The 23,756-nt window shown below is 47.2% G+C and overlaps 1 protein-coding gene across 6 annotated transcripts in view; it reads right to left on the reverse strand.

Annotated features, from left to right (window-relative positions):
* Positions 1-23,756, reverse strand: part of RNF216 (ring finger protein 216) — a 155,199-nt gene that overhangs the window by 15,951 nt on the left and 115,492 nt on the right. For all 6 annotated transcript variants that reach the window (XM_039226039.1, XM_039226037.1, XM_039226036.1 and 3 more), the window contains 2 exons: positions 10,615-10,712; positions 2,341-2,563 (listed from right to left, as the gene is read on the reverse strand). In XM_039226039.1, the coding sequence (XP_039081970.1) occupies positions 2,341-2,563; positions 10,615-10,712 (321 nt within the window). The remainder of the gene's footprint in view (positions 1-2,340; positions 2,564-10,614; positions 10,713-23,756) is intronic.

Raw genomic sequence — 23,756 nt, forward strand, 5'->3', positions numbered from 1 at the left:
AGGTCACTCCACCTAAAGGTGGCCTGACCTCACTCCCCCACGCCAGCCTTCCCGGTGGCATCACGCATCACTCCGGCATAGCCCCAACTGCACGAAGGACCCGTTTCAGACTGTGAACGCCACGATGATGGGGCTTTCTGTTCAGACTAGTCCTGGCAACCAGGAGTAGTTGAGAATAAAAGAACAGGTGAATCTATCATTTCTCCAAGGGATCTGAAATGATATTTTCAGGGGCACCTGGCTGGCTCACTTGGTAGAGCATGAGACTCTTGACCTTGGGGTCGTGAGTTTGAGCCCTATGTTGGGGGTAGAGATTATTTTATTTATTTTTTAATGCTTATTTTTGAGAGAGGGAGGGAGGGGAGGAGGGAAGGAAAGAGAGAACGAACGAATGAACAGGGGAGGGGCAGAGAGAGGAGACACAGAATTTAAAGCAGTTTCCAGGCCCAGGCTCTGTGATGTCAGCACAGAGTTTGATGCGGGGCTCGAACCCACAAACCGTGAAATCATGACCTGTGCCAAAGCTGGATGTTCAACCGACTAAGCCACCTAGGTGCCCCTGGATAAGAACTTAAAAAAAAAAATTCCCATTTAACGTGTTTCTGGTCTATTTCGTCCTTTGGTTTAGTCATGAGTCTACATGGTTCTGATTAGTACAGCTTAGAAAAATTAGTCTTTTTTTAAAATTAGAGGCAACTTTTCAAGGAAAAAAAAAGTCCTACTGAATTTAAATGGGAATTAAAGCAAAGGTCTAGATTTTGGATGGAAGTGAGGTCTTCCCTTAGAGTGGGAGGTGCGTCTCCACTCTCAGCCCTTCGCCATGGGCCCCAGGGAGAGCGGAGGAGCTGGCTGGCAGCAGCCCCGGGGGCTGTGCTGTACTCTCCTCAGCCTTTCCTTTGCTCCACGTTCACAGGCTTTTTACTTTCTGCTCAAAATCTGTGGTGGAACAACTCTTGGCCCAGACGGTGATATCCTTATAGATCAACTTCTCACTGACTGTTTCAAACTTAGAAAATCACTTTAAGAAGAAGTGATACAGTTTATATAAAAGCTTACTTGAGAATAAAGCCTATTTTTCCATATGTTCAAGTCTCTTCATGTCTTTCAGTATAATTTTCTTCATATTTCTTGTTGAACCTAATCTCTAGGATATTTTATGAATTATATTGCTATATAATATGAATGACAGTGAATGACATTCTTTGTATTATTTTCTATCTAGCCATCTTTATATGGCGATGGCCCCTAATAGCTTTCCAGTTGATTATTTTGTCTTTTCTCAGGCTTAAAATGGTAGATTTAACTTTCTTTGTTACATTTAGAAGCGCTTAGAACTGTGCCTGAAGCACACTGGGTGTCCAATCACCAATAGCAGTTATGTTCTCCAATTTCTACTCTTAGCTAACTGAACCGACAAGCAGTTCCAAAACAAAATAGTGGTGACAGTCTTCTATTTGACTTTTGGTAATGCTTTTATGTATTTCACTATTAAAAACATGCTAAGGACTATTCTGAAATACAGGATTAAAAAAATCATCCTTGTGTACTACTCTTTATGCCTTAAATTAAGATAGATATTTGATCTTATTACATGTCTTTTATCACCTAAAGATATCACATAGTGAAGTATATTAATCAAGCTCTCAATATTAAGCCATCCTTTGCATTTCTGGAAAAATCTCACTTGGTTATAGTTTCTATTTGCTGATGTTTTACTTAGAGAATTTATTTTTATCTAGAGAGCGAGCAAGCACAAGCAGGGGAGAGAGGCGGGGGGGCGGGGGTGGAGAGAGGGGTGAGGGGAGAGAGAGAGAGAGAGAGAGAAAATATGAATCTCAAGCAGGCTTCATACTCAGCACAGAGTTTGATGTGAGGCTCAATCCCATGACCCTGGGATCATGACCTGAGCCGAGATTAAGAGGTGGATGGTCAACCGACTGAGCCACCCAGGCGCCCCTTTATTCGGAGAATTTCAAACCTATATGAGTAAGTTAGACGGATATATTCTTTTCTTTTTTTAGGGCTATCTCTGTCAGGTTTTGGTATAAGCATTATGCTTTACACAGAAACACGTAAAACTATCTTTACTTTGCTCTGCTCTGGGATTTGTTTCAGACAGCATAGAATATTTTATTCCCTATAGGACTACAAGAATCTGCCTAGAAACTGGGCATGCTGCTTTCCTGAGGAGGAGCTTTTTAATTACTTTCTCATTTTCCCCGTCATTGCTGGTCTATGTAATTTCGTATCTCGTCAGAAGTCCCAATGTGTTATGTATATATAAAATCCTTTTTCATTATGTTACCTTACCAAGATTTCCCCTACAAAGCATTCACTTACGGTGGGGTCGGTCCAGAGAGAGCATCTCGAACACTCCTGGCAAGGGGCTCCTGGTGAGCGAGGATGCTGGCAGAAATGGTCATATCCGTTGATAGATACCCGACAGAGGTAGCACATTTGGGCACCACAGCGGCAGGACATGCGGTTGCAGCCTTCGGATTTGATGAGGCCAGTCCCACACTTGTGGCATTTTCTGATGCGGGCTGCTGTCATTTTTTCCTCACTGAGAACACATGAGAGGAGATAGCAGGGAAGATGACAAGGAGAGAATAGCACTGTGTCCACTAAGTACATCTTCCCACAGGGGACCGCCCAGCCCTTCTAGTGACACCTGAAGAGTGGAAAGAAACTGTGTTTTGGAGTCAAGAACTACGTTCAGGTTTTTTTTTTTTTTTTTTTTTTTTATTTCTAGGAGAGAGAGAGAGACAGCATGAGCAGGGGAGGGTCAGAGAGAGAGGGAGACACAGACTCTGAAACAGGCTCCAGGCTCTGAGCTGGCAGTCAGCACAGAGCCCGACGCAGGGCTCGAACCCACGAACCGCGAGATCATGACCTAAGCGAAAGTCGGACGCTTAACCGACTAAGCCACCCAAGTGCCCCACGTTCAGTTTTTTAAATTAGGAAAGCCCCGCTTCCTTCATCACGTTTTGAGGATTATTAGATAGGAATATAAAGTCCCCTGGCACCTGCATTTAGAAACTGCCTATTGTTTGTTATAGGCGTAAAACAGGAAGGGCAAACGCAAGGTCTTCCTAAATAATGTGTTTTATATAGACAAAGCTGGTTAACGAAGAGCAAGTGGGCCTAAACCCGAGTCGCATACAAACCTTGGGTCTCAAATACTTAAGTGTGGGGTGGGGAGACACAGGTGGGGACAATCCAGCCGCCAGTTCATAACTCCTTCCTGCTGACAGTGCCCAACTCCATGTCTAAATCCTACATTCCCAGACTCCCTTGTAGCCGGGGGACTGCATGCATAGGAGTCGATCCTGGCCAATGGGAAGCTTGCAGGGAAGCTACTTCTTTCCAGAAGCACTCTACCTGATATGGAGGGGCAGGTGACTAGAGCCAAAATGACACGTCTTGGCTCTTTGCCAAGGGCTGGCACCACTGGATTAGTTTCTTCTGCAGTGTAGTGTGCTCCTAACTCTGAAATAACACTTGCCACCTTGGCCCATGACTGTTTATGTTTGTCTCCTATACTGAGTTGAATTCCTCAAAGACGTCAAAAGGCACCCTACGGAGACTAGGGGAGGCAGGAAGGACCCCAAGAGTGGGCAGCCCCAAAGCTGGGACTTGCCCCACTGCTCTAAGCACTTGTCTTTCTTCCAAATGGAACCCACAGTGATGACCAGGGAACTGCTTCCGTGGAGAGACCCGACAGTCTGGGGAAGAGATCTGATCTGCAGATTCTCTCCTGATGTGGAGAAAACAGCCACCCTCCTCCCATGGCTCCCAGCGCTGCTACGTGAGGGAGGCCAGGGGAGTCTGGGGTCATGCAGGTGTCTTTAATTACTGACATTCAGAAGACTGTCACAGTGTACTCCTTAGAAGCCAGATCATGTGCTTAAAAATAGAAAAATGAACTAGGAAATTGGCTGCTATTCCTTTAGGTCTCATTTCGAATGGCCTCAAATGCAGGAAAGCTCCGGATTGAAAAGAATTTAAATCCAGTTCAAGTTAACAGAAAAATAAATGATTTCTAAGTGTTGCTGAATAGGAAACATTGTCAAAGAGACAAAGTTTAAATAAAGGAATTTGTTATTGTCAACTTGATAATACAGCACGTGTTCACGATTTCAGTTACTCGGCAACTGTGAAGACACTTCTCAATGCTCCATGTTAAGACTTACAAGGTTCAGATGCAAATGTTTCCAACATGAAAACCTGTGACCAAAACACAAGTGCAATTTTCTATGCACAAACTTTCTGTGTAAGATCAGCTCCAAGACTGCTGTGTGGCTTTAAGCTGTCATGTTCTGGTGGCCTGGGGCTGGCTGGCTTCTTCCCTGGGTAGCTGCTATGACTATAGTTGGGGAGAGGAGTGGATGAAAAGAACCAAGGTTACAGTGCCCTTTCCCAAAGACTTGGGAAGAGGGCACACATTAATTTGCTTGCTCTGTCTCACCAGCTATCAGTCACCAAAGTAATAGTGGATACGGTAGGGGAGAAAAGGCACTCCTAGACGAAGGGAGGGGCACACAGAGTGCACACGGCTCAACACTAATGTTCACACAGCTGTTCCCCACGGCAGGAAGGTCCACTCAGGCTTCATTACTACACTCATAAGAATAGTAACAGGTACGGCCAGTCCTGCTAACTTTTCCTGCTTTCATGGCTTGTGATGACCACCTATCCAGTAACACAAAAGTGCAAAATGGGATGAGGAGAAACCAGTTGATTCTTTTGGGATCAGAGTGATTTGGGAACTAGATTCTAAATGAGGCAGGAAACAAACAGCCCCACAGGATGTGTTTCTGGGGAGGACAGGAAGAGCAGCCGGGACTGCAGCTGCATCTGCTGACCTTGTGCTCAAACAGGAAGGTTCCCTGCCTCCCCCCCACCCCCCCGCCCCCTCTACATAACCGATCTAGATACTATAGCTCCATGATTGTCTGTTCTCACCACCAGTGAAGTATGTTGAGAATTTGGGAGCTGTTGTCATTTCTGGCGGCACAGACCATTCAGAATGTTAGATGGCTTTCCTTTGTGAATGTGTGTACGGATTTCTTTTACTATGACAAAATACACAATTTCCATTTTAACTATTTTAAAATTCAGGGGCATTTAGTGTATTCCCAATGATGCGCAGCCATCACTGCTATCTAGTTCCAGAACATTTTCATCACTCCCAAAGACCTGCCTATGAAGCAGGTCACCCCCACATCTGTCTCTGTCTCCAATGGACTGGTCTATTCTTTTTTTTTTTTTCAATTTTAAACATTTATTCATTTTTGAGACAGAGAGCGAGTGAGCAAGTGGGGGAGAGGCAGAGAGAGAGAGAGAGACACACACACACAGAATGCGAAGCAGGCTCCAGGCTCTGAGCTGTCAGCACAGAGCCCGATGTGGGGCTCAAACCCACCAGCAGTGAGATCATGACCTGAGCCAAGGTCGGATGCTTAACCGAGCCCCCAGACTGGTCTGTTCTTTACACAGGCAGATATACGCATGCCTGTGGACACCTCAGACACACGGAGCCTTGTGAGGGTGGCCTTCGGTGCCTGCTTGTCTCACTGAGAAGGTTCTGAGGCTGTTGTGTGGATCTTCGGCCTCTTCTTATGGCCGAGTAAGAATCCCATTCTATGGCATATATTGAACTCTGCTCACTGTTTATCAGCTCAAGGACATCTGTGCTGTTTCCACATCTGGCTACTGTGGACAGTGCTGCCAGGAACATTCATGTACAAGTTTTTGTTGGAATACCTGCCCTATCTCATAGCACTTATTACACTGTATTTTAGGATTTAGCAACAGTAAACTGCTTACAATTCCTGGTATGTACCCTGCAGTTTCTTATTTTTGACACGAGCCAACCAGCACAATTCCCTGGCTCTCTGGTCCACGGAGTAAGGGCCATGTGGTGGGGAAAGGGAGGGGACACCCTTGGAGGACCCCCTTTCTACAGAAAGTACCACCAGATTCCTCCGGGCATCTTGTGATTGGTGCCACCATCAAAGACTTCAAAGGTATAAGGGTGTTGATTCTCAACACATCTCCTATTATTTCTGTTTGGCCTGTATAGGTAGTGGAGCTTCGAGAACATTACTATATTGTAGGTACTTGTATGGAGAATGTGCATTACTGTGACTCCTGAGGTGCTGACCCTCCCTGGCTGCTGTTCCAGACATCAGCTCTTACCAGAGCAAATACACACAGCCTCTGGCAACTGGTATGTAGCTACCAATCTGAAAACGCTTTCTCTGTCCGGTGCGCAGAGAAACCAGAAGCAGTTGGTAAGGACCTCGATCATCTGTTGTCCAACAGGACAACACACTGGTCTACTGTTCAAATGACAGGCAGAGAGAACCTGGGTGAACAGGAAGCAGCAGGTGCTCTAGGATCCATTAATATGGTACATGTGTGCCAGGAGGTGGGAGGTCAATCTCTTCAAACTATGGAGATCTGTAATCTCGATGACGTGCCCATAGTCTGGAGGTCAGGTGTGTGTATTATGCTGCTCCTTTCAAAGTTAAGCACACGGTACTGTACCTTGTATTCCTACCACGAAGAAAGAAGTCTGACACTTGGGAGATCTTTCTGGAGTTTGGAATCAACAAGTGATCACACCTGGATATGCCACTCTGATCTAGTTACTGCTGATAAAAGAGGTTGCCTGGTTTACGTAGGACCCAGGCCAAGAGAGGTTTTTCAGCTATTCCAGTACGCAGTGGCACTCCAATTTATGTCAGAGCAAGACGCCGAACAGAGCCAGTGGCAGGAAGTGACAGGACATCGGGGTGGAGGTTCTGCTCTGGAAAGTAACCAGCTCTTCTCCTGCTAGGAAACACCTCCTGGCCTGTGACCAAGTTCTGGAGGGGTGCCAGCGCCTGGGTACGGGGCACAGACAGTCAGTTTATGGAGTTGGGCAGTGCTCCATCACCAACTCCAAGTGGAACACATGACCTGAGGAAGTCCTAAATGCAAGAAGTGTTCTGTTTAAGTGCTTGTGTCACGTTTGTGAACTAGGGCCTTCTGCTTAAGCGTGCATGTGCACACACAGGCCAGTGAATACTTATGGAAGATTTATGTGGCAAGAGTCATGCTAGGCACTTGGGCACTTTCATCTTCATAATAAGTAGATACAAGTATGCTCTGTACTGTACAAAGGAAGAAACCGAGGCACAGAATGATTAGGAAATTTGTTCAAGGTTCTTAACCATCCATAGCGAGCACTCAATAAATCTGTACTGACTTCATCAAGAAGACATCCTTCTTAGGGGCAAAGCAAAGGCTCAGTTGGCAACAAAGGAAAACCTCTGCTTCTCCCAAACCAAACAAGAGTCCAGAGTAATCAGAACAAATTTTGGGGGGAGATAGCTCATAAACTGGCTGAAAGACAACTCCAAATGAGAAATTTATAGTGTTCTTGGCAATAGCACAACTACTAGACTAAGTATATTGCCTGACAAGATGTCTGCTTTGAAGAAAGAGTAATTTTTGACCTGTTCATCACTTTAAGGCCATGCCACTGGTCAGGGTGGTGGCCGCTCTGAATTATAAAGGCCGGAACACAGGATGTGAGGAATCAATGCTATTTTCTAGTTGGATGGTATTTCTGATGTCATCATGCTAGTTTTCTTTCATTGCCATAAACGTAATCACATCTGGGGATAAGGGCCATGCTTCTGCCCACCACAGTCTGCCCTCTGGCCTCCAGATTCATATCCATCCTACATGTTAACCCAGGACCCCAAAGGTCTCATCCACTGTAGCATCAGCTCTGAGTCCTAAATCTCACCATCTAAACCAAGTTCCGGTGAAGACTCTAGATATGACCCATTTGGGACACACTTCATCTCCAAAAAGGGAGAAAATGGAAGGAAAAAGGAGTCACCACTTATAACCAATGTAGAAATCCAGCCAAGCAAACTCTTTTCAGATCTGAGAATAACCTTCTGCCATTGGACACTCTTGACTCATGGCTCTGTGGAGTAAGCCTTCTCTTTTTCAACTAAGGTAGAGTGTTTACAGCTGAGTAGTTTTCAGTCAACCCGTTTCCTTCCTCTAGAATCCTCGGCATCTGGCAGACTTCGTTCCTTTCACGCTGTGTCCTTCCATCCAAGCTGGCAGTGTTTCTGTGGATATAAAAAGTCTCAAGGGCCGGTGGGTCTCCCGTGTACGTCACAAGGATTCATTTCATTAGACCCAAGGCTCATCCACAGACCGCTCCTAGGCAAGTCCATCTTGGCTTCTGGCTTCTGCGGAGCTGGCTGAGGGGTGATGCCCGAGTTTCCTGGAGGCTCCCCGGTCTGACCGAAGAGATTCAGAGTCCCTCCCCCGACCTCCTGAGAACCCTTAGGTGACTGAAGACTGCGACGCTTGGACCCATCCTTGGCTTTCTCTCCAGGAGTATGCATTTCCTGATGGAGAACGTCTTCATTTTGGGGTCTTTTGTCACCTGGATGGGATGGGAGTTTCAGAAACAATCAAATCCTATTCCTGGCCCCCATCTCTCCTTCTGCTTGCACTTTCCTCTCTCCAGTGCTCAGCCTGCAGGTCTCCTGAGCTCTGTGTCCAGACGCATGGTCTCCACCTTCTGCTTTCTGCATGCCCACAGGGAAGCTGGCGAGCCTCTTGCCCCTGACACCGGGACATGCTCCGCCCTGACTCCTCAGTCCTCACCAGCAGGTCTTTACGGCCAAAGGGACGTGAGCGGTCTGTTCACTGAAGTTTCAAGTATTCTCCAGGACGATTCTAGTGTTGTCCATGGTGCTCCTCACTTCCTTCTGGGCCTTCAAGGGTGAGGTTTCTGAAGTCCATATTCCTACCACTTCAAGACAATCTAGGCTTTCTTCTATCGTGCTCTGTAAGATGCCTCCGGCCTGTACCCGCTGCCTGATTCCAAACCCACTCGCACACCTCTAAGTATCTGTTATAGTCACATTCTACTTCCGGCCCCCAAATCCGTGTGAGTCTTCTACTGCTGCTGTAACAAGCCATCACCGCATTATTAGCTCACCGTAACACGTTATTTGGTAGTTCTGTAGGGCAATGTCCAGTGCAGGTCTCCTCGGATGAACACCAAGGTGTCCAAGGCTAGGTCACCTACTCCAGGACAGAATCTGTTTGCTGTTCACATGGGCTGTCAGCGGACTTGTTCTTTGGGGTGGCAGGGCAGAGCCCCTCTTTTCTTACTGGCTGCACACACTGAAGGCTCCCTGCTTCTAGAAACGGCCACATTCCTTGGCTCACGGCCTTCTTCCTCTATCTCCAAAGTCAGCAGCAGGAGGTGGGGTCCTCCTCATGCCTCTCATAGTCTGTCACTACACCTCTATCTGACCATGGAAAAGCTGTCTGCTTTCAAGGAGTCATGTGATTAGACTGGGCTCACCTGGATAGGCCAGCATCATCTCCCCACCTCAAGGTCCATAACCTTAATCACATCTGGAAAGTCCCTTTTGCCATGTAAGGTAACAGGTTCCAGAGATTAGGGCAAGGCCATCTCTGGGGGTCACCATTCTGCCCACCAAATTGGTGGGAAAGAACATATCTGGAAGCCATTTGTCTAGATTTAAAACCCTGCTGTGTGACACTTACTACCTGCGTGACCATGTGCAAGCTACTTGGGCTCAATGCCTTAGATGTATCATTCTGTAAAATGAGGATAAGAATACCAACCTGTGGTGCAAACTCGGAGACTGTTAACTGCCCTAGTCATTTCTCACTTCATTTTCTTAGTAACAAAACCCACTCTTCACCTTTCAAATCTAAGTTGGACATAAAATCACTCAGCTAGGGATTATATATGGTGTCTGCTGTGAAGCTAGGTGGTAGCCATGTGACTCAGTCTAGACCAACAGGGCAGGAGCAGAAGCTCACCCCCCAACTCCCAGAGGCATCTTACAACTTAGAAGCTGCCTGCTTAGCAGCTTGTCTCTTTCTCCTCTGCTATGGACTAGAGTGTAAATGTGGCTACAACCCCATCACAGTCACATGGATGAGAACACCACCTTAGGGAATGGTGCAGTGATGTGATAAAGGAACCTGGTCTTTGAATGACCTCACGGGATAGACATGCCTGGCAAGTCTGGACTATCATAGAAGAGAGGAATGGATTTCTGTATTATTTAAGTCAATGTATTTAATGAGTTAGTATCTGTAAAGTGCTCAGCCACATAGGGAGTGCTAAATAGTCACAGTGCTGATTATTACCTATTGCATTATTTTGCATTCTGGAGGCTGTAATTCTGCTTAATGTCTCAGGCCACCAGTATCCTACAGGAAACATGGATGTAAGCAACATCAGTGCTATCTAATCTAGTTAAAATGTGTTACTGCTTATTTATTCAGATTATAAGGAGAAGAGGAACTAACAGTTACTGAATTTGCACGTGCCAGGTATTTACTGTATCACAACTGACTGCAGGACCGGCTCTCTGAGGTTGAAGAGATGTGGAACCAGAGGGAGATAAGGTCACTTCTTGAGATCGCTCAACAGTGGGGTGGCCTGAGAGCCTGTTCTTCCCACGACACTCACTGTCCCCTGGCAAAAGAGCAGGCTAATGGGGAGTGGAGAACCAGTTTTAAGGGCCTCTGAATGGAGTCACTCACATAGATGTTCGGTACTTGATGTCGTCCTTCTCAGCCAGCTCTTCACAGGTGAGGCCACTGTGCTCCTTCCAGAGTCCCTGACACTTCCTACAGGTTTCCTGGGGATAAAGGAGACAGCTTCTGGTGAGGTGACACCACACAAGTTTCTGTTCAACAACAGGAAATGCCAAATGGCTCACGTGGCTCGAGTTCTTTCTGAGACCGATTTAAAGACGGCTCTCAAAGGAAAAGGGAAGAACCATTAGAAGAAAGCACACCCGATCACCCAAACTGTAGAGGCCTTCTAAAATGTCATGTCAGCAGCCACCTGAAAAACACCAAACCAAACCCACAGCAGAGAGACTTACCTGAAACTGGGTTTTACATATCAAATCCTGGCAGCTGCCTGAGTGTAGGGTATGTGTGGGTCTCACTAGTTTCCGTAATCCCCGTGCTCAGGGTTTTAGTGTCGGTCTGGCACGGGAATACTTCTGAACTGAAGAAAGGTCTAGAGCAGAATTACTAGGGGTCCTTAAGGAAGATGCTCCCTCAGTCATCCCTCACTCACAAATACAGGTATCAACCTCCACAGCTTAGCCTCATTGATAAACGTGAATTTTAAAAAATTACTACTTTTTTGGAGGTGCCTGGGTGAGTGTCCGACTTCAGCTCAGGTCATGATCTCACAGTTTGTGGGTTCGAGCCCCGTGTCGGACTCTGTGCTGATAGCTCAGAGCCTGGAGCCTGCTTCGGATTCTGTGTCTCCTTCTCTCAGCTCCTTCACTCTTCATGCTCTGTCTCTGTTTCTCAATAATAAATAAATGTTAAAAAAATTACTACTTTTTATTCTAGGAGGCTTTATAGTTTATAAAATATTCACCTGTGTCAGAAACTATCTCACATCTATAACAAGAATTTAAAGAAACATCAGGCCGCCTGGGTGGCTCAGTCAGTTAAGCATCCGGCTTTGGCTCAGGTTATGATCTCATGGTTTGTGGGTTTGAGCCCTGCGTTGGGCTCTGTGCTGACAGCTAGCTCAGAGCCTGGAACCTATTTCAGATTCTGTACCTCCTCCTTCTCTCTCTGACCCTCCCCTGCTCACACTGTCTCTCTCTCTCTCTCTCTCTCAGAAATAAATAAAACATTAAAAAATTTAAAAAAAATTTAAAGAAACATTAATCCAGTTAAATTTCCCTAAGTGGAAATTACAACCTTACTATGTACAATGAAGGAAAAGATGGTGTCATCAGCTTTAACTAGGGACCCGATCTAGTCTGGGGCTGGGGTTTGGGGGGGAGGGACAGACGGTGAAGGCTTGAGGAAATGGAGCCTGACTTCTGACAGAGGAGTCAGAGATAGCAAAGAAGAATAGCACTTTAGACAGAGGAATAGAAAGAGAATGCTCTGGCAGGCAAGGCTGGGCAAGTTTCGTTCCTGCAGCTGGACACCAGAGAGTGACAACAGGGTGGGGGAAGCCTGCAGGGATCCGTCCATGTAGATGCGACCACCAGTTTGGCCTGTGTCCTAAGAGTGCCAGGAAGGCATCAAAAGGTATTAAGCATGGAAGCAACGTGATAAGGTTTGTGGTTTAAAAAATCACTGTGGGGGCGCCTGAATGGGCTCAGTTGGTTAAGTGTCCAACTTTGGCTTAGGTCATGATCTCATGGTTCATGGGTTCGAGCCCTGTGTTGGGTTCTGTGCTGACAGCCAGCTCAGAGCCTGGAGCCTGCCTCGGATTCTGTTTCTCCCTCTCTCTCTGACCCTCCCCTGCTCATGTTCTCTCTCTCTCTGTCTCAAAAAAAAAAAAAAAAAAAAAAAAATTAAAAAAAAAATCACTGTGTGTGGAAAACAGACTGGAGAGAGGAAGGAGTGGACATGCCAAAAGACAGCTGGGAAGTTGGTAAAGCCATCCAACACAGAGTCTGGGAAGGCCCAGAACAAGGAGGTAGGTGAGGACAGGGAGGAATGTTGACTGGAGAGAAATTCAGGAAGCTGTCAAGGATGAGGTCTTAATTTTCAGTTTGTGCAACCCAAGACAGAGATGGAGTCTGGCAACAGTGGAAAAGGTCTGGCTTGTCCACCTGTGGGACCCCACTGGCCGTGTCAGGCAGTGAGTTGGATGCAAATGTTTAACATTTGAGAGTGGCTGGGACAGAGGTTGCCAGGAGACGGATTAGACTTTATCTTTAAAAAAATTTTTTAATGTTTGTTATTTTGAGACAGAAACAGAGTGTGAGCGGGGGAGGGACAGAGAAAGAGAGGGAGACACAGAATCGGAAGCAGGCTCTAGGCTCTGAGCTGTCAGCACAGAGCCCGAGGTGGGGCTCAAACTCATGAGCCACGTCAGCATGACCTGAGCTGAAGTCAGACGCTTAACTGAGTGAGCCACCCAGGCGCCCTTAGATTTTATCTTAAGGTCAATTCTAGAAACATCTCCTGTACTCTCCACTTACTACTGAATTTTCTCTAACACATGCTGTTAACGTGACTCAACAAGGCAGAGACTAGTATATACAGTATAGACTCGACCATTTCTACATAACAAAGGTGGTGGTGGGGGATTATAGTGACACATCAAGTCAACCTGAAAGGCCACCTAAGAAATTGGTAGTCCTGATCCTACCGAGTGGCTGGAAGGCGGGGTGAAGACTTCTTACTGCAGGCTTTTTTTACCTTATGAATTTTATACCATATAAATGTACCATCTAATCAAACAATCAGTAGCATTTGAAAAGAGAGAGAGTGAAATGAAGTGGGCTGCTTCGGAAGCTGAGAACCTGGACAGCCCTTTGGGGGATGTTGTAAACGGGCTATAATCAGTGGAAAGGGGTGGGTGGGGGGTAGAGATGAGTTGATCAGAAATTCGGTATTACACACCACTGCTTACAAGGGATGTGGTGCTCTCTGTTCCCCTACCTACTTTCCCCACCAGTGAACAAAGACTAAATCAGGAGTGGCTTAATTATTATACACCAAAATGCAAAGCAGCCCCAAACCCATTTTTAAAAGACCTTGTGCCTGACTATTCTGGGAAACTCGAGGATAAACAACAGCTGGAGAACAGACGAGCTGGGATCTGGATCCTAACCTTCAAAACAGCACTAACCTAGCCACCCACTAGGAATAGGAGCTTGACAACAACGCATGGGGTTTAGACAGTGCTTTCTAGCGCTCGTGGTGATGCAGTTATTAACTCATGGGACCTTCTCCATAAGGAAGAACCCATCTTCTAGGTGACACATGGTCAGTGACAGCAAGATGGCCTGGCCAAATGGAGTCCGCTGTGAGTGGTCACACATATGACGACAGGATGCCACCACAACTCACTTCTGAAAGCACAGTGGTTCTCCTGCAGCTCCAGAGGTGCATTTCAGCCACGGTGCTACTCACCGATGGGCCCAGGGCTCCCAGAGGATAAAACTGAAATGTCTTTTTTTTTTTTTTTAACATTTATTTATTATTTAGAGACAGAGAGACACAGAGTGTGAGCTGGGGAGGGGCAGAGAGAGGGGGAGACAAAATCTGAAACAGGCTCCATGCTCTGAACTGTCAGCATAGAGCCTGACATGGGACCTGAACTCACGAACGACGAGATCATGACCTGAGCTAAAGTCAGACGCTTAACTGACTGAGCCACCCAGGCGCCCTGAAATGTCTTCTGAAGAGACCAGCTAGCTAGGCATTGAAACCCACAATTAAAATAAGGCAAGAGAAAAGCAGTCTGGTAACTTTAACATTTGGAGCTCTCCATGTTGTTTCTTTAAAACATACCCTTCTCTTCTAAATACACTGTGTACTTACTTCACTGAATAGTAATTCTCTCAAGCGCAGCTAAGGCTTTGTTCTCAGACTCAACAAATGCTTAAACAGTATCAGGCAGGATACATATTCTTGATAGTTTCTAACACAAGGATAATTATGTTCTTCAAGGGAGGTTATTGAGGTTAATGAAAACGCCCTAAGGACCATTTTGGAAAGCAGAGTACACTCTGACATGTAACTTTAAAACACGGAAAAACAAGAGGCTCCTGGCCATGAAATTGGACCGGAGACCACACTTTCCATCGCCTGTGTGCATTTCCACACCAGAAGAAACAGCTGACTTCTTCATCACCATCCCAAATGCAAGAAAGAAGGCGGCCCTTCCTTCTGAATGAGGAAGGCATGCACACACCAATGCAGTCAGGAAGGACTGCTATCCCTCTGTGTTCTTCACGGCATCGGAGAAATTCCTGGTTAAGTTTTCTGTTGCCCTTTTGTCCTCAAGATGCATCAAGGTGGGGGTGCCTGGGTGGCTCAGTCGGTTAAGTGCCCGACTTCAGCTGAGGTCATGATCTCGTGGTTCGTGAGTTCGAGCCCTGCATCGGACTCTGTGCTGACAGCTCAGAGCCTGGAGCCTGCTTCAGATTCTGTGTCTCCTGTCTCTGCCTCTCCCCTGCTCACACTCTGTCTCTCTCTCAAAAATAAGTAAACATTTAAAAAAATTTAATAATAAAAGAATAGATAAAAAAAAAAAAAGATGCATCAAGGTGTTCTGACTACTCACTGAGGCCTCAACTCTGCAACAGAAAGAAAACACTCCAGAGCCTCCCTTCAACCACTTTCTGCTGCTTAAATAATGTTTCAAAGGCAAGGCAGAAGATTAAGCTCGGTTTCAGATGAGCCTGTCAGGGAGCTGAGAGTCCGTCAACACGAACAGCTTCCTCAAAGAGCAGCAAACACTGTCCCCGGTCGTCACCTCGTCTACGTACAGCAAGGCTTCCTGCTGCTGGCAAAGAACCCGAGAGAAGAGGAGACACAGAGTTCAAGTCACCAGAGCCCCCAGTCCTTGCCCGATGCTCCTCCAGGCCTCCTCTGAATTTGCTTGGCTCTCTGTGCACCATGCATCCTACCTGTGGGACGTCCAGCCTGCTTCTGAAAGTGGAATACAGTAGAAACTGCTCACTCATTTTTAAATGGTTGTCCGGTGAAACTTCTAGATCCACCCACCAGGGTAGAGAAGTTGTGGACCCAGATATGGAGCATTAGGCTGTGGCCAATTCAAACAGAATCCCTGCGTCTCAAGCTCTCTGCTTTGCCATCTCAGGCACTCCTGGAAACCCCCAAGCCCCTTGAGGCAGAAGATGAGGCCTTGGCACCTGACGATTCACAAATGCTTAGCAAACTCCAGCAGCCACAGAGCCACATGCGCTCAGGACACACGTTTCTCAGTTGTCAACGTCACTGGTCTCCCCCACCTCCAGGTCCAAATGAAACATGCACCAAGTCCAGTAAGAGACTGATTTTTAAGACAGGAAAATAGACAATGAGACTTATGTTGGAACCCCTGAGAATCAATAATGCTTGGCAAACTCTAAGCTCAGCAGAATGAGGGCCTTTCCTTCCTTTAAGGAAATCCGAGAACTTCTATTTTTCCCAGGCTAAGGATGCACACAGTCTCTCTCTGTTTTTAAATTTATTTCTGAGAGAGAGAGAGAGAGAGAGACAGACAGACAGACAGTCTGAGCAGGGGAGGGTCAGAAGAGAGGGAGACACAGAATTTGAAACAGGCTCCAGGCTCTGAGCCGGCTGTCAGCATAGAGCCCAACACGGGGCTCAAACCCACGAACCATAAGATCATTCCCTGAGCCGAAGTCAGATGCTTAACCCACTGAGCCCCCCAGGCACCCCAGATGCACACAGTCTCTTGAGGAAGTCAGATATGTAGTGAGCCAAGTGGAGCACAGCAGAGTTAAGTGTAAGAGGGCGCGTGCACACACGAGACGGCACAGAGGGGGAGGAGCTAGGTCAGACAAGGGTTCTTTGAGGAGCTGGCATCTTCGTGGGACTGAAGAAAACAAGTATCACGAGTTAGAGAACACCCAGGCAACTGATACTGCACTCCTCTTATTGGGACTGACGTCTATCTGTGAAGCGCCCTTCCAGTCATGGCAGCCATCAAAGCCAAGTATCTAAAATGCAGAACCAGATCCTCAATCAAACCTTTCTACTATGAAACACACTTAATATGTTAATATTTTAATGAACACAAAAGGATTTCACATTATAAAATAAAATTATTTTAAAGGGGGCTTTCATCCCATCTTCTTACATTTTCTGAATCTAAGCATGCTTTTGCAATATAGCTTATACTAGCAACACTCACACACACTTTGTACATAAACAAACATACATACACCGACGGCTCTTCTGCTCTACACAATCCTGATGCAGCGAGCAATCCAATGTTGTACATCTCCTGCTCTAGACACTGGAAGGTCATGGAAGGGATCTAGACAGGGCAGCAATCTGTCTGGGGGCTTGTGTTTCAAAAAGCTTTCATGAATGGGAGAAGGCAGCCCAGAGGTGGGAGGATGGCGAGCAACAGCTGGAAGAGTTCATGGAAAAGATGAGGGGGAAAGAAACCTGCAGTGATTCCTGGAGTTCAGACTTACGACACCCCTGGGCGGGAGTGGAAGCATGAACTTGGACCAGGTGATGCAGGAGAAGAAGATCTGAGTGAGGGTGAGAGGCAGAGGTGAGAATGTAAGTTTAATTAAAAAAAAAAAAAGTTTTATTTCTGAGAGAGAGAGAGAGAGACAGCATGAGCAAGGGAGGGTCAGAGAGAGAGAGGGAGACACAGAATCTGAAGCAGGCTCCAGGCGCTGAGCTGTTAGCATAGAGCCTGATGTGGGGCTTGAACTCACAGACCATGAGATTATGACTTGAGCTTAAGTAGGACGCTTAACTGACTGTGCCACCCAGGTGACCCAGTGTAAGTTTAATTTTAAACTAGCTTATTTATTCATTCTTTTTAAAAATAATTTTTAAAAGATCTTATTAAAATTTTTTCTAAGCTCAATTCTTTTGAGAGACAGAAACAGAGACAAAGACAGAGAGAGACAGAGAGAGAGAGAGAGAGAGAGAGAGAGAGAGACGGACCGAGCGAGTACACGCATAGGGCAGGGGCAGAGAGGGAGAGAGAGAATCTCCAGCAGGCTCCACACTTTTAGTGCAGAGCCTGATGTGGGGCTCGAACTCACAAACTGTGCGATCATGACCTGAGCTGAAGTGAGATGCTTAACTGACTGCATCACCAAGGCATTCCAAAATTTTTTTTAAAAGTAGGCTTCATGCCTAGCATGGAGCCCAATGTGGGGCTTGAACTCACGACCCTGAGATCAAGACCTGAGTTGAGATCAAGAGTGGACGCCTAACTGACTGAGCTACTCAGGTCCCCCTTCACTCCTAATACTGGCTGAACTGCTAGCATTTGTCATGTGCTGTGGGAGATGCTGGGGACAGGAATAAGCAAGTTAGACTCTACCTTCTTTTTTCTTTTTTTAAAAAAGTAATCTCTACACCCAATGTGGGGCTTGACCTCAGGACCCCGAGATCAAGAGTCACAGGCTCCACTGACTGAGCCAGTTGGGCACCCCATCACCTCCTTGAAGCGTATGTTAAAGTGAAGGAGAGAGATCTGGAGCAAACAGGATATACAACTATGACAGTGACGTGACCATTTCAGAGGAAGAGCACTGGGCATTGTGAGCATGAAACAGCAGTTACATCAGCCTGGAGATCAGGAAGGCCTGAGGATGTGACACAGCACAGCCCTGAAGGGCGTGCAGATTTAGCCAGGTAGGGGGGAAGGGTGTTGTAGGCAGAGGGAAGGGGGTATGTGAAGGCTCTGACTCACTGGAGGAGCACAGAGGAAGCTGGTACAGGAGGAGCTCAAAGGGCAGGGCTCAGAGTGGCCAGTGAATCCTGCTTCCTGCTGCAGGCATGGAGTCTGGAAGGAAGAATCTGGAAAGCCAGGCATGGTTGGGAAATGCAATGATTTGACTTACATTTTCATAGAGTTGATTTATTTGAGAGAGAGAGAGAGAGAGAGAGAGAGACTCCCAAGCAGACTCCCCACTGACAGCGCAGAACCCGATGTGGGGCTTGGACTCACAAACCTCGAGATCATGACCCGAGCCTAAATCGAGAGTTGGGAGATCAAGTGACTGAGCCACCCAGGTGGTGCTTGGACTTGCATTTTCTGAAGCTCATGCTGCTTGCACAGGCAGAGCATGGCTTCTGAGGGTGGAGGCCCTGTTGGAGGCCCCTGAGGGCAGCCTCCTCACTGAAACCAGCGCCAAGTGAACAACTTCTAGGGGGACCAGCCCTAGAGTATGGATTTGATTCTTGGCCAGGCTTCCTTCAGAGCCCTCCACAAATAAGGCTATGACCTACTTCCCAAAACAAGCTGTGGCAACAATGAGCCGGCCTGACTGGGGTGAGGCTGGCCTGCCACTGGGAAAATGGCGCCAGACCTATCTTTCCTCATTAGGAATGAGAATTGTTTTTCCAGTATCTCTTCAGAAAGAGACTTTATTTTTAAAAGCAGATATGTTTTCAGCTTTGTCTGTTTACATAAGCTTCTCCCTGAAATGTCTATATGGAAGGGAGCATCTTTTTTTTTTTTTTTTTTAAAGATTATTTTTTTAAAGTATTTTTGGGGCACCTGGTGGCTCAACTGGTTGAGTGTCTGACTCGATTTTGGCTCAGGTCATGAGCTCATGGTTTAATGAGTTTGAGCCCCACAACAGGTTCTGCACTGACCGCGTAAAGCCTGCTTGGGATTCTCTCTCTCTCTCTCTCTCTCAAAATAAATATAAATAAATAAAGTACTTTTTACACCCAACATGAGGCTCAAACCCAAAACCCAGACATCAAGAGTCACATGCTCTACTAAGCCAGGCAGGTGCCCAGGAAGGGAGCACCTTTCACATGTGTCCTGAGCTCACACATCCCTCTCCCTCCCCCACCTCACTGGCTCCAAGTTCCAAACTAGCATAAGGTGCTTCATATACATCTCATTCAGTCTTCATAGCAACTCGACCAGGGAAGTACTGGACCATCATCTCTTTTTTTGTTTGTAAAGTAGGCAAGAAAAGAAGGCTCAGGGAGGCAAATTCACTTGTTTAAGGTTTTGGAGCTATGGACTCAGTCTGCCTGATTCCAAACCCACTGGCTCCTTCCACTCCGTCCTCACTGCCTGCCGGCATGGTGCTTGCTAGCAAGAACAGGTCATTGTTTGGTGGAAAACCCGAGGGCATGAGGGTATGAGACCAGCCCCGAGATTACAATGGGCATCTTGTGTGAGAGCAGATGAAAGGGCAGCCAGGCCCCAGAGGAGCAGGCGGCGGGGTGCGGCAGGGGTGCGGCGGGCTGGACGGCCAGATGCAGCTGCTTCCCTGTGTGACCTGGAGGCTGGGGATGACCCAGGAGAGGCAGGGTGTGCTAGGACTAAACCAAGGATGCCATTTCGTAACAATAACGACAGCAGCTTGCTGGCCATGGGAACTGCGATGGGCCAGGCATGAGGAAGGGCCAGCTGTGAGGAAGGCCCGTCATAAGGAAGGGCTGGCGGGCACAGTGGGGGGCGTGCTGGCAGAGTGCCACACTTCGCCTGCTGGCCTCCCGTCACTCAGGCCCTGGGCCCGAACGCTGCGGTAGGAAGATGCGCTGCAGGCAGTGGCAGAGCCCGTCATGCCGCCGCCCCCACTCCGGGGGAAGTTTGTTCCTGGTGAGACCAGCGAGGGGGACAGAAAGGAATGCCACCGTAGCCCTTTCTGTCCCCTGCTCCCTTCAGCAAATGCCCCCTGAGGGAGTGAGGCTGCCATTTGGACCAGGCTCTGTCCTCGGACGAGGCCCCGGCTCCCCACAGTCCACGCGCTGACCGGCAGGCGGTGAACGTCCACCCTGCAGGGAGAGCACGAAGGATACGCTGGGCACAGATGCGGGCGGCGCAGCTGTCATTTCACACTGGGGTGGAGGACGCCACTGGCTGCTCAGGCGGCGGTCCGGTCTGAACCCGAAGGGGACCTGGCAGAGCGGAAGCAAGGTAGTGAGGTGACCCGGGACAGCAGGAGGGGAGCTCAGAGAAGCAGCCCCTAGGGGCCTTGCAGCAGATCCAGAGCCGGCCTCCTATCAGGATGCATGCCTGACGCACCAACGCCCCCCCTCCCCGACCTGGCAATGCGCTGCCTGGATGTCCTCTCTCTTCTGACAACACATACCCACCAGTTCTCAATTCAAACGCTAGGGGCTCTGGGCAACCCAAGTGACCCGCACGAGACTTGGCACTTTCTTTCCCTGGACTGCCCGAGCACTTGGCTTCTGCTGTCACAGCACTTTGAAGTGTCTTGTAATCATCCGATTACGTCAGACCTGCAAGGAGCTAAGCATTCCTTGCAGGCAAGTCTGCTCTGCTGATCACTACAGGCAGCTCTGCGACGGAGGGCTCAATTAAACTATTCAATATGACAGCCCCCTCGGAACGCCCTCTTGGTGCACACGGGGATGCACGGGTGAGTGAGCTGCTGGGGTTCCGCATCACACGGGGCTCACAGGTGCCCCCGGATTTCCCGGGCCAAGCACTCCATCTGACCCATGCGAGGGAGTGAGTGCCCAAAAACCCTCAGAGACGATGGGATGGCTGTCAACACAAAGCACGGTCCTCGTTATGCAGAGTTACAAATGCACCTCCCACCCTTACTCCCGGGACTTCTGCATTCTGTATGTGAAAAAGGCATTTGAGATCTGAGTAAACGGACTCCCTTCCCCCAAAGAACATGATCCTCCTTATCAGGTCTTCATATTTATAATCACGAAGATACAGTGATGAGTTCATGAGAAGATTAAGTTGTACCCAATATACTTTCAGGGGGTGCCTGGCTGGCTCAGGTGGCAGAGCATACAACTCTCGAACTCCGGGTCATGAGTTTAAGCCCCGTGTTGTGTACCGACCTTACTTAACAAAACTCAAAGTTGTATATATATATATATAAAATCTTTCAGGTTAAGTCATCACAGCTTGTGCCTTAAGGACAGATTATGTCTTTCTTACAGTGGTTCCTTTCTTTGCTCCCCCAATTCCCTTTCCCAGTCCAATGCACAAAACTGTCAAGACCAGTTATTACCAAGGAGCTAAAGGCCAAATGCTGCAGATGGTTCTTGAGAAAGTCCTGAGCCTCTCTGAGTTATGACGTTTTTGGTTGGCTTTAACCTATAGCTTCAATATGTAGAAACAGAGCTCTCATCATTTGGACGAGAGGTGCCTCACTAGTAGCAGTGCCTACGGACTCGTTGTGCCTGGGTGAGCCTCTGGTTGAGACAAAGTCAGGACTGAAAAATCAGTCAGCAGGCCTCTCTCCCTCCCCTCCCCAGGGCTCTAGAAGGTCAGTTACCACCTGAGGTCAGACCACAGGTTCCTCTGGCCCCCACCCACCAAAACAAGACGGTCTAGTCTGCCTGGGTCCATTTTCCTTAAAGGGCAAATGAAATGTGAGCACTAATTCTTTTAATGATGTCCTATAATTACCTGATTACATCATATCTCCACAAGAAGCCATGCTCACCTTGCAGAGATTTCTCTTTCCCTCAGAGTAACAATCCCTCTGAGGCAGAAGAACATTTTCATTTGTTTCTTTTCTTTTCTCTTTTTCTCTTTACCTCTTTCTCTCTTTTTTAAGTTTATTTATTTTGAGAGAGCGAAAGAGGGAGAGCAACGAAGAGTGAGAGGAAGGGTGGAGAGAATCCCAAGCAGGCTCTGGCTCCATGCTTACATGGGGCTCACTCTCAAAAACTGTGAGATCACGACCTGAACTGAAATCAAGAGTCAGACGCTTAAACAACTTGAGCCACCCAGGCACCCAGAACCTTTTGATTTCTAAATGCAGAAATTAAAATCTGGGCATGGCCAGGTGACAGCTCTGGGCAACATTACTGAGGAAAAGACTTCTTCAGGAATGATTTCACACTGTTCTTATTTTATTTTATTTTTTTTTAAATATTGGTCACTTTTTATTTATTTATTTTTTAAATGTTTTATTTATTTCTAGGAGAGAGAGAGAGAGAGAGACAGCATGAGCAGGGGAGGGTCAGAGAGAGAGGGAGTCACAGACTGAAACAGGCTCCAGGCTCCGAGCTGGCAGTCAGCACAGAGCCCGACGCGGGGCCCGAACCCACGAACCGCGAGATCATGACCTAAGCGAAAGTTGGACGCTTAACCAACTAAGCCACCCAGGCGCCCCACACACTGTTCTTATTTTTTGATGGTTATAGATATAGATGCTAATTTTTAAAAAAAATGTGTGCCCTGGATGCATACCCTCCCATTTCTAGATATAGAAGCAGACTTTGAAAAAAGAAATCACTAGGGGTACCTGGCTGGCTCAGTCAGTGGAGCGTGCAACTCTTGATCTTGGGGTGTGGGTATGGAGATAAAAAATAAAATCTTGGGGCGCCTGGGTGGCTCAGTCGGTTAAGCGTCTGACTTCGGCTCAGGTCATGATCTCACGGTTCGTGGGTTTGAGCCCTACATCAGGCTCTGTGCTGACAGCTAGCTCAGAGCCTGGGGCCTGCTTCGGATTCTGTGTCTCCTTCTCTCTCTGACCCTCCGCTGCTCATGCTGTCTCTCTCAGAAATACATTTTAAAAAAATCTTAAAAATAAAAAAAAAGGGAAAAAATCTCTAAATCTTACTCCTGCAGATTAGAAAGAAGCCAAGCATTCCTTTCCTTTAGATTCATTTAGGATTATGTGACAAATTGGAATGGGGGACTTGAAATTTGTTTTTTGCACTAATGCTGCCCCCTAGGGATAAAAGTCAAAAAGGCACTGTGACTTTTAGAGATTCATGCTGCCTAGGAGAGGGGATGCTTGAGAAATCCACACTGGAAAAACCATCGACACTGTGACCACAGTGCCTACTTTTTAATTCTACTATGGGGACCAGGGTTCTAAGATAAAGTGGGATGGGAATGCTTCCTGAATAAACGTAAGTTTAATCCTACTTTACCAGAATAACCACCAACAAAAACACCAATTCCCTAAAGAGTTATTCAAATACTGAGGACTGCTTCTTTCAAATGCCCATTTAACAGCATCACTGGGATGTCACCAACACCCAGGGCAATGTCAGGAGGTGGATGTTTATGTAGAAATTTGGAGACAAGCATGTGAGTCTCTACTAGGTACTGTGACTACTGCTCTGGGTACTGGGAAACAAAATGAAAAAAATACGACCCTCCGCCTTCATGGGAGTTACTGGAGATAACTTTACATAATACATACACGACATGATTTCAGGTGCTAAGGAGAAAATGACAGGAAGGAAGAATATTCTGGGGGTGC

This window comes from Hyaena hyaena, unplaced genomic scaffold (genome assembly GCF_003009895.1).
Source record: "Hyaena hyaena isolate Hyena2069 unplaced genomic scaffold, ASM300989v1 scaffold_20, whole genome shotgun sequence".
NCBI classification, from domain to species: Eukaryota; Metazoa; Chordata; class Mammalia; order Carnivora; family Hyaenidae; genus Hyaena; species Hyaena hyaena.